Below are 13,003 nucleotides of genomic sequence, written 5' to 3' on the forward strand. Positions count from 1 at the left end.
CAAATAGAAAAGGAAAAACAATAAGTAAGTGTTTCACGTGAATTGCAAAAGATTTTTATAAATATTCAACGATTTAAATGCACTGGAACACCAGGGCCCTCTGTCCCCTCTTGTTATAACAGTTTGCTGTCAATAAATGACGGTACGGTCAGCAACATTTCTAGGTGTTCTGATAAATAGTCACGTTATGCTGATGGAGTTCTGAAACAAAAGACCTACAGCAATGCACTCTAATAGTCTATCTGTCTGTCTGTCTGTCTGTCTGTCTGTCTGCCTGTCTGTGTGTGTGTGTGTGTGTGTATGTATTGTATTGTGTGAAGCTAGCATTTTTTCCCTGGTTTTGTGTCCAGACTGTTAGTCGTGAGGAATGTGCGCTTATGTAATGATCAGCATGGCAGAATTAATCTCCAGGTGCACCAAAGCAAAACAATAAACTTAGCTGCCAAACTCGAATCGGAGAAAGATTTGTCCTTCTAAATTCTTCCTTCTTCCTTCTGAAAGCTAGAAACAGATTCGCCTCCAACTTTGCTTAACCAATAGGCTCCATAAGGGGAACCGATGACACAGCATGCGCACTCTGTATTAAGCGCTTTAGGTTTCACTTTTGCACCTTTTGCTAGGGTCCGTGCACGTTTAACTGCTGGACATAATACTTCTGTTACAAATAAATGTTATTGCTTGAATTGAGCTAAACGCCTCGATCTCAGTCTGATCACTCGAGTTACATCTTCAACAAAAGCCAAGAGAAATATATAAATGCTTAGGGAGCAGTGCAGTCAAAAGGAATCTGTCATGTATTGGTCTGTCTTTGCAATCATTTACTTTTTATTTGTATCTGTTACGAAGCATCGTGTCAGTTCAGACAGAGGCTGAGGTCACGCTGCTGATCCTGCAGTACATGCTGTGCTTCTCAGTCATTGGCTCATTCACATCTGTGTGGCTGGTGTAAAAGAACATTTTATATCTTCAAATTGTATTAATTATTTTATATTGACTGAGTATTCCTGCCAGTTCTGTCTAAAACAGTATCCCCTGTGCAGACAGACTATTTTACAATATTTAAGAAACCTCTGTTCGTGAAACCTTTTGCTGTAGTGTGAAGAGAGCCCAGACCAGTCCTGTAACAGGTCACACTGCGATGTATGAATCACTTCTTGCTTTGTACAACAGACCTGTATTGAGCCTGTGCAAATCCACGACTACAGACTTGCAAGTTACCAAACCCAACTTTTGCAACGTTGGCAAAATCAATCAGTTACACCAAATACGATGTATTGTTGATTACCAAAGTGTGTCGACAGGGTGTGATGCTCGAAAATACAAATATTACCAAACAATACCCTTGCAGAACAATTCATTATGTGCACATTTATTCTACAGTTTATGATACTTATATATAAATTGCCTGACAATTTTCTTTTTTCCCCTAAAATGCTGGAAGAAGTCACCCAGGCTGTCATAGTATTTAAGATAGATTTTATTCAGAATGGGTCTGAGTGGAAATACAAGAGTTTGTATTTTTTTCAATAAAAAATATCATCGATGAATTCACAAAGCCCACCACTTTCATCCACTGTAACCTGGTTATTGTGAATCTGCAGGTGTGAAGAATGTAGACTTAGCCAGAGCCAAAAGATTGTGTCAGACACAATGCAGCAATGCAGAAAGCATTTAATGCGAATCCCTTTTGGACGCAGGTTTGTGGGGGCTTTTCCCAGACGAACAGGATCCACCATGTCGGTTCTTAAGGTGTCCGTGTTGTGATACGAGCAGGGGAAGTTGGGGTGTGGTGCCGTCATGTGGACGGTTTATAACTTGTCGTCGGGGGCGGGGAGTTTCTCGAGTGTGGGCTCCATGCCCCAGATCTCACGAGCATACTGGGCAATGGTGCGATCACTGGAGAACTTGCCACATCCTGCAATGTTATAGATCACCTTCTTGGTCCATTCCTTGGGGTCCTGAAGTGAGGATGAAAATGATTGATGAAGTGGTCGATCATATAATAATAATATGATCAGTAATTAAAAGAGTTAGTAGCCCTGAGTCCCCTTCCACGGTTATACTCATTATATACTAATTAAAATCCCACTATGAATGCATAACAGACCTTCAGGAACCGTGTGACTCATGTAGCTTTTTAATAAACATACCTTGTAGAGATCATTGACTTTCTCCTGGCATTTTATATATTCTTCATAATCAGCAAAGACCTTAAATCTGTGCAGAAAAAAACCCGCAATTAATTCAGGTATATAGTGCAATGCGAATGCATATGGTGTTTATGTGGGTATGTGTGTATTCTTACGTCTGGTGTGCATGCAAACAGACTATGAGTTGTTCTCTCTTTCTTTTCATGCGCCAGCATGCAAGTGTATACACGTTCTTATGTGTATGTGCGTACGCGTGTGTGCGCCTCAGGCTGGTAATGTTAGATGTGTCTTTACCTGTCATGATGCATCAGCAAGTCGACAATTTCTTTAAACAGGTCAGGCTGCTTTGGGCTAAAGAAGCCTCCAGAAATCTGGTCCATAGCCTGTTTCAGCTCAGGCAGACGGTTGTAGTACTCTTGAGCGTGGTATCTAAGCGGGACCAAAAATAATCAGTACGCACATTCAGAAAAACAGAAGCACAAACTTGTTGCTGTCGTAACCGGTCCATTAATGAAGGCGTAGTAGTCGGTGCATGTACAGAGGTATCAGCAGGTTCCCCAAGGCCACACCAGATCAGCTTGGGTGGAGAAAAAACACTCGACTCCGGTGAAAATGAAAACCTCTGTGCAAAGCTTGTCAGAGCTCATGATGCTCACTGCATTGATGTCAAAAGGTCTTCAAAAGGTACACGTGGAGAATGTAGACTAATGATTTGTTCCTTCCTTACCCTTTCTTGTCCATTTCATTGACGTCGTCCACCAGCATGCCGAAGATGAAAAGGTTGCCGTCGCCGGCCTCCTCGGCCATCTCAACATTTGCTCCGTCCATGGTGCCGATGGTCAGAGCGCCGTTCAACATGAACTTCATGTTGCCGGTGCCAGAGGCCTCGGTGCCAGCTGTGGAAATCTGCTCTGACAGGTCAGATGCGGGGATAACTGAAAGACAGAAGTAGAGGGTTGATGACTCTATTAATAACTTTGTGTTTTATGCTGCTATCAGAAAGTCTTGATTGGGGCCATTTGCAGGGGATAGAAAAGAACATGATGACAAGCTTGAGAGCCGATAGCGAGAGGGTAAAAAAACATGGGAATAGGGCAGGGGTGTGGGAATTACCTCTCTCTGCCAGTGTGACTTTGTAGTTCTCCAAAAAGATGACTTTGAGACGATCTCCGACCACAGCATCGTTGTTGACCACCTCACCAATAGCTGTGATCAGGCGGATAATCATCTTGGCAGTGTGGTATCCAGGAGCAGCCTGCATGAAAGGAACAGTTGGAGGAAGATGAATTTAACCTGAGTTGTGGGGGGGGGGGGGGTGGGTCCGTTTTTAAAGCCCAGTTGCATACTGTTGAACAGTACAAACCTTTCCTCCAATCATGACAGTTCTTGGAGTCCACTGCTTGTTGGGCTCCTTCTTTATGCCTGGCGGACATATGAAGAGATTACAGGACTGGCACACAATCTGCCCTGAAGTCATCTTAAAACTCACAGGATTTGATTTGGAGGAAAAGCGTCGGGCAGCGGATTTTGCACGTGCACTTACGGTTGTAGTAGGTGATGATGTGCAGACAGTTGAGCAGCTGTCTCTTGTATTCGTGGATTCTCTTGACTTGGAGGTCGAACATGGAGTTGGGGTTGATCTTCACCTTGTAGTGCTCCTCCAAGTGAACAGCAAACTTCATCTTGTTTTCCTACTTATCGAAACGTTGACTTCATTACATAAAGGACAACAAGTTCAGCATTCTGAATGCTATCAGGTACAGGAGAAAAACACACAACAGCGTTGAAAAAGAACACGACATGTGTTGTGTGTCAAAGAAGACTCATTGACTCGCATATATGCCGACTACTTGTGCAGACTGCAGTTAAAGCTGTTCATGTGACATCGATCACAGAGCTCTGCAGGTTGACTCTGCTGCCTGATAGAAGTCCAGTATGTCATTGGATAATCTGTGCATGTTATAATTAAAAGGCAATAATTACCTCATGATTTGTGCTGTTGCCAGCTACAATAAAGCCGGAGCATCTATTCACCAAGTATCTCCAAACTGACACATAACTGGAACGGCAAACAGAGGATGAAACAACACTTCACCTGCTTCACTTTGGCAACATCACGAATGAAAGCCTCGTCGTTCACGAACTCGCGGAGACGCGTCAGCTGGTCGAGGTCCCGAATGAAGTCCTCGCCGATTCTCTGTTCACGACAATGTTGAGAATAAATAAATCAAAGACGCTTGGCCAACCAGTGTTGTTTGTGTGACTTGTGCACGTTAAAACACAACTGACCTCGGCGATGACCTCAGCCAGCCCAGGGTTGCACATGACCAGCCAGCGGCGAGGAGTGATGCCGTTGGTCTTGTTTTGGAACTTATTTGGCTCCATTTCGTAGAAGTCCTTGAAACTGCAGAGTGAAGCATCACATATATCAGAACACACACACACACACACACGATGCAGCATCATAGAGGCAGGGGATTTATGAAACAGATACGGCAACATATACATGTCGTGTTTTTTGGGTGATTTACCACTTTAGAGTATGACAGGAAAAATGTTTATTGAGCGGACATACAGAGTAGCTTTGAGGATGTCGGAGTGTATACGGGCCACTCCGTTGACAGCATGGGAGCCCACGATGCACAAATTGGCCATGTTGATCCTCTTCTGTCCCCCTTCCTCAATGAGGGACATGCGGCCCAGACGATCATGATCACCAGGGAACCTGGCAGCAACTCTCTGCAAAGTTCAAAAGAACATGAGGCAACATCGGTTGGATTTTTTGCTGAATTGTGGATTTATATCGTCATGTATATTTAAAGTAAGTCAACATGGCAAATCTAAAATACAAATGAGCAGCAACAGGACCATTTACATCAGTATGTAAGTAAATCAGTGTGTTGTTGAGCTGCAACTTGTAGAAAGTGTCCACCACTTCCTGTCAGAAACATTTCTCCTTCCATTCAGGAACATAGGGCGTAACTTAGTTCTGACAAGTTAATAAAAACAGGTTGTTCTATGATGTCCAACATTCATGTCCTCATGCTAATCTTTGAAGTCATTCATTATCTTTTTGACAGTGGCAAGAATAATATGCAAGATATTTTCTGCCTTCCTAATCTCAAATGTTTTCAACATTATGTTTTCAAATTTGACTGTGTAAAGGTCCCACTTTAAATGTAATCATCACCCAGATGTGTTGATTGCGCCGAGCTTTGACGTCATCCCACTTCCTTAAGTTGTGTGATGGAAAATGTTCCCTGTGCTCGTACTTTTCTACTGTGACATATTTACCTGTTTCTATTGTCGGCCCATTAAGTTAATAAACAAGGGTAATACAAGTCAGATGTCTCAGCGTGACAAGGCTCAGATTAGATACGAGGAAGGGGCTGAAGGGGGGGTGTCAATGAGCAGTTAGAAACTGTTCACTAGATGTTTTAGTGTGAACTCATGCTGCCCCCCCCCCTCCCCACCCTATGCTCAGGTCCTTTATAAGCTACAGAGACGGGGCACTGTCGGCTCATCCTCCTGCAACCTACGCTGCATTCTGTATGACGATGGAGCCTTCTCTGCGCAGAGAATAAATACTCCAAAGACAAACTTCTTCTCTCAATGTTCCTTATTTCAGTATTATAGGACTCACTCTGCACTGATAAATAGTTCTCCCACCACACTAGTTCAACCACACTGATGATAGTACAGAGCTATTGCCATAGCAAGACTTTATTACTGTGGCACGTAACCACAGAGAACATTAACAGTGTGTGATCCCTCTGCCGCCATAAATATACATTGTATGCAGTGCATTATGGAAAGGATGACATGTTGCAATGTGCAGTACCAACCTCCAGGTGGCGACGGTTGATCTCGTAGACAATTTCCAGGTGGCGAGGCAGCAGACGAGCAAACAGCTCGATCGGCCAGCGCTCCAGAGCTTCAGGGAGGACGGTGTGGTTGGTGTAGGCACAGGTGCGCACACATATGTCCCAAGCCTGAACACCAGCAAGAGGAAATGCATAGCCTCCATGTAAATATTTTACTATTACATACCTATTTATTTTAGTAATGGTAGTGTATGAATGGGACCAAAATGGTGATGTCCCAATCAAAAACACTGCAACATGAAGCAGCGCAAGAGGAGTGTCATGGTTTTAAACACTACATTTGAAAAATCCAGCTGTGAAGCTGAGAAACATGAAGCGCTGTTGTTACACCAGTGTTGCTCTTCCTCACCGTGTCCCAAGTGAGTTTCTCCTCATCAACCAGAACCCTCATCAGCTCAGGAATAGCCATGGCTGGGTGAGTGTCATTCAGCTGGATAGCGACCTGAATATGCAGCACAATATTAAATGTCAACACAGAATTAGAATATGGCATGAAGTGCTTTGTACTGTTCATTTCAATAAGATACAACAAAACCCACCTACAACCTGTTTAACACAATGACAAAGGCAATTTAAGAAAAGCAGAGAGAGAACATCGGAGGGGAATATTTTCATTTTTGACATAAAGTAGTCTGTTGAGGTTTTTTTTTCGCATCACCTTGTCAGGCAGTTTGCTGAAGTCTGTGCGAGCAATCTCCCTGGAGCCAAACTTAGAGACCTTGAAACGGCGGATGATGTCTTGCAGGGTGGCAGAGACAACAAAGTATTCCTGCTTCAGCCGGAGCTCCTTCCCTTCAAAGAACTGAGGACAAAGACACACATTTGTTCTTGAATCGTTGTTTTAATTCATTGGCATTTTGCATATTTGTGACTGGTATTCATGTGTGGACAACTTAAATCTTTCCATATTGATGAAATAATTACCCAAACCAAAGGTAACAAGGAATAAGTAGCACATCTGTGGCTGTCTAATATGTCGTTTTTTTTAATCATGCAATTGTATCACCTTTGCATCAAACACCCATAGGATCCAGTTGTATGCTAATGCGTGTGTAGTTGGTGTCTTTGCATTGTGTAAATGTAAAGCTTCCTCCATCATTCATTTGTGTTTGACCCGGACTCAAAGTTATCATATTTTTCTTTTTCTTATGTTGTTTGATTTCACATTTATTAAGCCACCAAAGTAGAGGTGACCACCGAAGTGTTGAAGATTTTCTTTTCATCAATTATAAATATATAGGTGAATAAAAAATGCATTAAAAAAAACCAGCTAAGCTATCACCTTGCCCCACCTGCTGGCAACAGAAAAAGTGTGATTTTAGTGAAACTGGATTAATGCATGTCATAAACCTTTTGTTGATGTCATTTAGCATTATTTACAGTTTCTGGTCAGTGTCCAGATATAGCATAGCCTACAATAGCGGGGGTTTTAATTGCGTTTTGGTCGAGATCGAGGCTGCTATTTGGGGTTAGCCTCACGCTCACACGTTTACCAATATGTCAAGTGCCTCGAGATTGGGGCCTGCAATTAATGTGGCCGGCACTGAATGAGATGACGCAGGCCTGAATGCGGGTTGCCCTGCTGCAATTTGATTGCCTGTTTGTCAAGTACTGTTGATGTCATTTTATCGTAGTTGGCAGAAGTTTGAGGGAGAAAGTAACTGTGGTCCACTTAAACAATGTGGATTAGCTGCTCCAGGACAAATGTGAAAGTCTGCTTTTGAATGTGTGCAAAGTAATTACGATGAGTTATTCTAAAGTGGTCAACTTGTCTGTTAAAATATAATCATGACAAATTAACGAATATGTTGCAAACCCTGATATAAAGCCTTTAATTATATGCATATGACATTGGGGAAAGTGTAACCTTTCTGATTTTCAATGAATGAGATTGTTGTTAACTGCTGAAAATGTTTCATTTCAATGAACTAATCAGGAAATCCACTAATTTGCTCAGTGTTTCTAAAATAATGTTAAATTACACAATACGATAGAACAGCATTGTAACACTGACTGGAATGAATTCAAACAAAACTGTGATGGATGTCAGGTCCACCATTGTTTCTGCTCTTACTTGCACAGACATAAATTGCCAGACCTGACATGAGTGGTAGCTGGAGCTAGATGGTTATCTCCCAAATCCTCCTTCTCGAGCCTCCAGGGAGTCGGCACGTGGTGGGCAGCTCTTATGCCGACTATAAAAGACAGCTTCAGAGGAAGCTGAAAGAGCACATGGTGGCTCGAGCTGAAGACAAAGGATACTAGTCGGGGTCCAAATTATGGAAATCCATCTGAGTTAAGATGAGCCATGCATTCATACAGGAGCCACACAGTCTAGAGCTCCTATACTGTTCAACATTTCTTATTTCTTCTTATTTCCTCTAATCCAGGTCTGCATGGTCATCCTCGTGCCGTTCTGATGGATTCAAAGGTGAAATAGTCATATGTTTCACCTACATTGTCGTTGGGGTACAGCACACGGGAGATGTTCTCAGCCAAGTTTCTGTCCAAAACAGCCTGAATGTAGCCACCAACATTGACTGTAAAGGGAAAAATATGTAAATTGCATTCATTCAAGCTCGTTTGACAGCTGCTGCATGATTGAAAACGCTTGGTACACTGGTGGACACGTACAGTCTTTAAGGTTAAAATCGCAAGGAGCCTTAGCTGACCACAGCCTCATGGTGTTGACGACGTTGTTTCTGTAGCCAGGGATCGGGGTGTCATATGGCAAAGCCAGCACTACCTGTCGATACCAACAGAGGAAAAGACATAAATATATAAATCCCCTCACCTCAGAAAGCGTTGATTACTCTTTATTTTTTTCATGAATAATAATTTCACCTGCGTGTCAACCCATTTGACGCCGTCGGGGTGGTGCTCGGTCCTGCCGTAGTAGTGCACTGGACGCATGTACTCGGGGCGTGCTTTCTCCCAGGGGTTGCCAAAGCGCAGCCAGTCATCAGCCTCCTCAACCTGGACAGTGACGGATATTTATATCGAAGGGAAAAACACTCATTAGTGGCTTTTCAGCTGAGCCAGACAGAAAATAATAATGAACATGAAGAAATGCTAATGATGAAGGACACAAATCCGACAGGTGATTTAAGGTGAAAATCAAACAGAAGCAGCTATTCTTGCTCACTGAAACAAGACTACAAAGTACTTTTTTTTTTTTTTCAAACCTGCCAGCCATTGACAATTTTTTGATTGAAGATACCAAATTCATAGCGAATGCCGTAACCGTAGGCAGCCAGCCCCAGTGAAGCCATGGAGTCCAGGAAACAGGCTGAAAACCAGTGACGGCACACGGAGAGAAAAAACAGAATCAACATCTGACAGGCGCTTACATAAAACGATGCATTATTTAAGTCAGTCGGCAGAGGTACAATGTCTTTGAATTCATCAAATATGACGAGTGAAAAGACGCTCACCAGCAAGACGTCCCAGCCCACCATTTCCCAAACCAGCGTCTTCCTCCATGTCTTCCAGTTCCTCCATGTCCAGACCCAACTGTAGAACAACAGGACACAGCATGGACTAATGAGATGATGCCCCTGAATACATTCGTTGGAAAAAGAAATCTCACAGTTGTAAGGGGAATAGATGTAGTGTCTCTGTCTCACCTGGTACATGGCCTCATCACAGGCGTTCTCCAGCGCGAGGTTCACCATGGTGTTTTGGAGGGTGCGGCCCATGTAGAACTCAAGGGAGATGTAGTACACGCGCTACAGTGTTGGAAGAAGGGAAGCAATAACCAAACTGAATGAACAGAGTGTCATTGTGTGATTTAGGATGAGAGAAAAGGTCTCCACAGTAGCATGATGGGTACAAAATCTGTGAAATCGTATGCCAAATGTTACAATGACATCCACCCCAGACTATGAAAGGAATCGTCAAGTTTTAATTATTTAGCTTCATGGTTGCGAGTGCATGGAAATCTGCCACCTGAGCCTGTGTTTAGCCTTTGCCATTTAGTTGTTTTTTTTCCCTCCTCTGACATGGAGGGGGTGGGCACAGGCTGAGGAGGAGAGGCAGAGGAGAGGAGGGACTGGGGGACAGATTGCTTTGGGTGTTACATAACACCAACATTTTGGGCCCGGGCAAAAATAGCTCCTGTAGATGTTGCTGCAAAGGTCAGCCGGAGCCTGATACCCTTTCAATACGGAGTTCAAGTGGGACCGGAGTGGTACTGATAGATTTGTAGAAAAATAATAAATACAACTGACAGAGCCATAACACTAAGTAGCTCGCTGTTTCTCTTGAACTACATACGACTGTATGTTACACATTTTATTGGACTTAAAGCCCAGTTTCATCTCATTATGCTGATTAAGGGGTTTTTTTTAACCCCAAGAATGCATATTAGCATTGTGAACAATAAATCTTGTTGTTGTAACAGCAACTTTGCAGTTCGCAATCTCACATGAAACACAAAACTCCAGCCTGAACTTAGGTTTCCTCCCTCCTCAGGTTTCTGTTTAGACCTTTTAGGGATCCACCTTTGACCTTTTCAGCCTAGAGCAGTTGCAGCCCACCAACATCTAATTAGACAGTATCTGTAAACTGGCTTGATGTGACAAGTAAATGTCTCCCTACTGAGATTAATACATAAGGGCTTTGGAAGTTAAACTACAGAACAGTAAGCAGAGAGGAGCGGGGACAATTTCCTCCCATGCTAAGAAAAGAAAACTCATCCTCTTTATTCAGTAGTTATTAATGATCTTGCTGTGAAATTTGTTTTTCCTGCTAAGTAAATACAATTTGTACTCTGCCTGTGAAACCTCTATTGTGATTACACAGTTTTGTGAGCTATTTTCAAGGAAATTCAATTTTTTTTGCTGCTTAATTCTAGTGACGCAAGCTTCCTGTTGTTGTTTTAAGGTTCTTTCTGTAGCTGGTTGTTAATAACACTGCAGTGGCTGAGACATAGCTTCTCTGTTAGGCTATGTGACTGCTTATATATGAACTCTGATGCCCTTCGAGGCATGTGTTCATATGACACAAGGAAGGGGATATGCGCTTTATGGTCAGACAGGATGGGAAGAGAAAGGTCATGGAGCGGTTTAACGTTTCAACGCACTATAAGAACTAAGAAGCCTCGATGAAGTTGAAATGCCATGACCTTACACTGACTTCAGGCTGCTGGAAGTACAGTGGAAGAATATAAATCCCTTGCTCTTATGACAATGATTAATGGCCCTTTGTTTAATATGTGCAGAAGTTATTTCATGACACGGTATAAGATTCAAGTCCTGGCACACAATTCCCTCTGTTTACTGAGCAGGCAATGAGTGCACAATGAAACACTTTTTTTTTAAGATGTCCTGAAGGTGTGAACCAGTTCTTAGATGAGATATAGCTTCCACCTGTACCATGTGTGTGTGGGGCAAACTGTACTGAATTTAGTATTGTAGTTCTCTTTATCACAAACACAAGATATGATGCTGTTTATGCCATTTTTTGTCGTTAAAAGAATAGCACACATTTTTAAGTAATTTATAAATCAATACACTCAATATAAATCTTGCTGCTGTTGTGACTTACTTTTGGATCTTTCTCATAGTAGTGCTGCTGTGTTCTGATCCACCTGCCAATCAAGTGCTCCCGCACAGTGTGCGCGAGAGCAAAGTAGTAATCCCTTCTGGTAGCCACATTTCTGTCCTTGACCAGCGTAAAGTGGAGATGTCTGTTGAAATCTTGCTTCAATGCCGCAATGTTTTCGACGCCGGCGAGGCCTCGCACGGAAATCTGTTTCTTCCGATCGTGGTCGGACAAGGGTTTCGACATGGTGGCACTAGCTGTAGCAGCTCAGGGCTCTGACTCCGGCAGAAGGTAAACAGTAACACAGCAGGCACGCGCCACCAGGCGCAGACACAGCAAGAGAGGCGCTCTGCTTCAGCGTTTTAAAGCCGCGGCTATGAATATTAAGGAGTGGGTGGAGCAGATTGTGTATGTTAGGTGAAGGGTGGGGGGATATGTTGAGGATGGAGGTTGTAACTTTGTTAATTATGCGACACGTGATTAACTACGGAGGGCCATCTTGGATCAAAAACATAAGATTGGCAGCACTACGTGGCACCTTAAAGGGTGATGACGTAATTTACAGTACGTCTATATTTATCGTGACAACAATAACATTTCAGCTCTTTGATTGGTCAAGACCGCGCTGATTATTTTCAGTCAACCTGATCAAAGCAGTTCGAACAATCTGAATCTTGCTATTTAGAAAAAGCATTTTCTATTTGTATTCTGGGCCATGCTTGTGTTTCACAGTTACATACTTCATGTGACATGGTTCATTTTCATCATTAGAAAAACAACATGACTTAGAAACGGATTATTATCTTTTTCTAGTTATATTTAGTAATATGTAATTACGCCACTGCGGACGTGTGTAAAGCATTGTCTGATATTAAAGGAACATGTGCTGGTGACACTATTTGGCAGCTACAGTGGATAACCAATTTTTCTCCCCATAGTTGGCAGCGGAGCCTTGGCCAGCAGATGGTTGCGATTCATTAAATTCATTTTGTTGCACCTAAAAAGCAAAGCACTGCAAAAATCATCTAATTCTCATATTGTAGGATGGGGTATATTTATATATGTATTAGTACTGGGCAAGTTAACGCATTAATTAATTAACGGCGACAATTATTTTATTATAATTCTTTTTTTTTTTAATTGAAAGACAAGAGACAATACATAACAACAAGAGGATGACAAGAACAGTGTGATAAAAGCCAGCAAACATCCTATCGTCAGTCATGTTAGTGCACCTATGCTGAAATTCACCGTAAACGCATTTAAACGGCACAGATCGGGAGCGAGCGAAGGACTTTGAAAGTTAGCGGTAAGATTAACGTGAGACAACATCCGGTTTCTTCAGACGAGCATCCGGTTTTCAGAATAAGATGCCAACAAAGTATGAATTATATTCACATTAAGTATAAAACATGCTGCCTGCAT

The 13,003-nt window shown here is 42.5% G+C and overlaps 1 protein-coding gene across 1 annotated transcript; it reads right to left on the reverse strand.

The window, feature by feature from the left end:
- Positions 1-1,459: 1,459 nt before the first annotated feature.
- On the reverse strand, positions 1,460-11,923 carry LOC306788359 (glycogen phosphorylase, muscle form-like). Its single transcript, XM_079283857.1, has 20 exons — positions 11,582-11,923; positions 9,661-9,762; positions 9,469-9,547; positions 9,220-9,323; positions 8,879-9,010; positions 8,669-8,780; positions 8,492-8,574; positions 6,693-6,836; positions 6,384-6,476; positions 5,996-6,142; positions 4,726-4,889; positions 4,440-4,554; positions 4,246-4,347; positions 3,694-3,841; positions 3,514-3,572; positions 3,264-3,405; positions 2,878-3,085; positions 2,445-2,579; positions 2,151-2,217; positions 1,460-1,958 (listed from the first exon to the last, which is right to left on the reverse strand). Exons 1-20 carry the CDS (start codon positions 11,822-11,824, stop codon positions 1,809-1,811), a joined length of 2,529 nt encoding a protein of 842 aa, XP_079139983.1. The 5' UTR covers positions 11,825-11,923; the 3' UTR covers positions 1,460-1,808.
- Between the last annotated feature and the right edge of the window lie 1,080 nt (positions 11,924-13,003).

Source organism: Melanostigma gelatinosum, assembly GCF_949748355.1.
Source record: "Melanostigma gelatinosum genome assembly, chromosome: 14".
In the NCBI taxonomy this organism is placed as follows: domain Eukaryota; kingdom Metazoa; phylum Chordata; class Actinopteri; order Perciformes; family Zoarcidae; genus Melanostigma; species Melanostigma gelatinosum.

Coding starts and splice junctions, on each gene's coding strand:
- LOC306788359 (XM_079283857.1), bottom strand. CDS start 11,824: ATGTCGAAACCCTTGTCCGACCACGATCGGAAGAAACAGATTTCCGTG. Junction 9,763..11,581: donor ACTATGAGAAAGATCCAAAA/GTAAGTCACAAC, acceptor CCAACACTGTAG/CGCGTGTACTACATCTCCCT. Junction 2,580..2,877: donor AATGAAATGGACAAGAAAGG/GTAAGGAAGGAA, acceptor GGTCCCGCTTAG/ATACCACGCTCAAGAGTACT.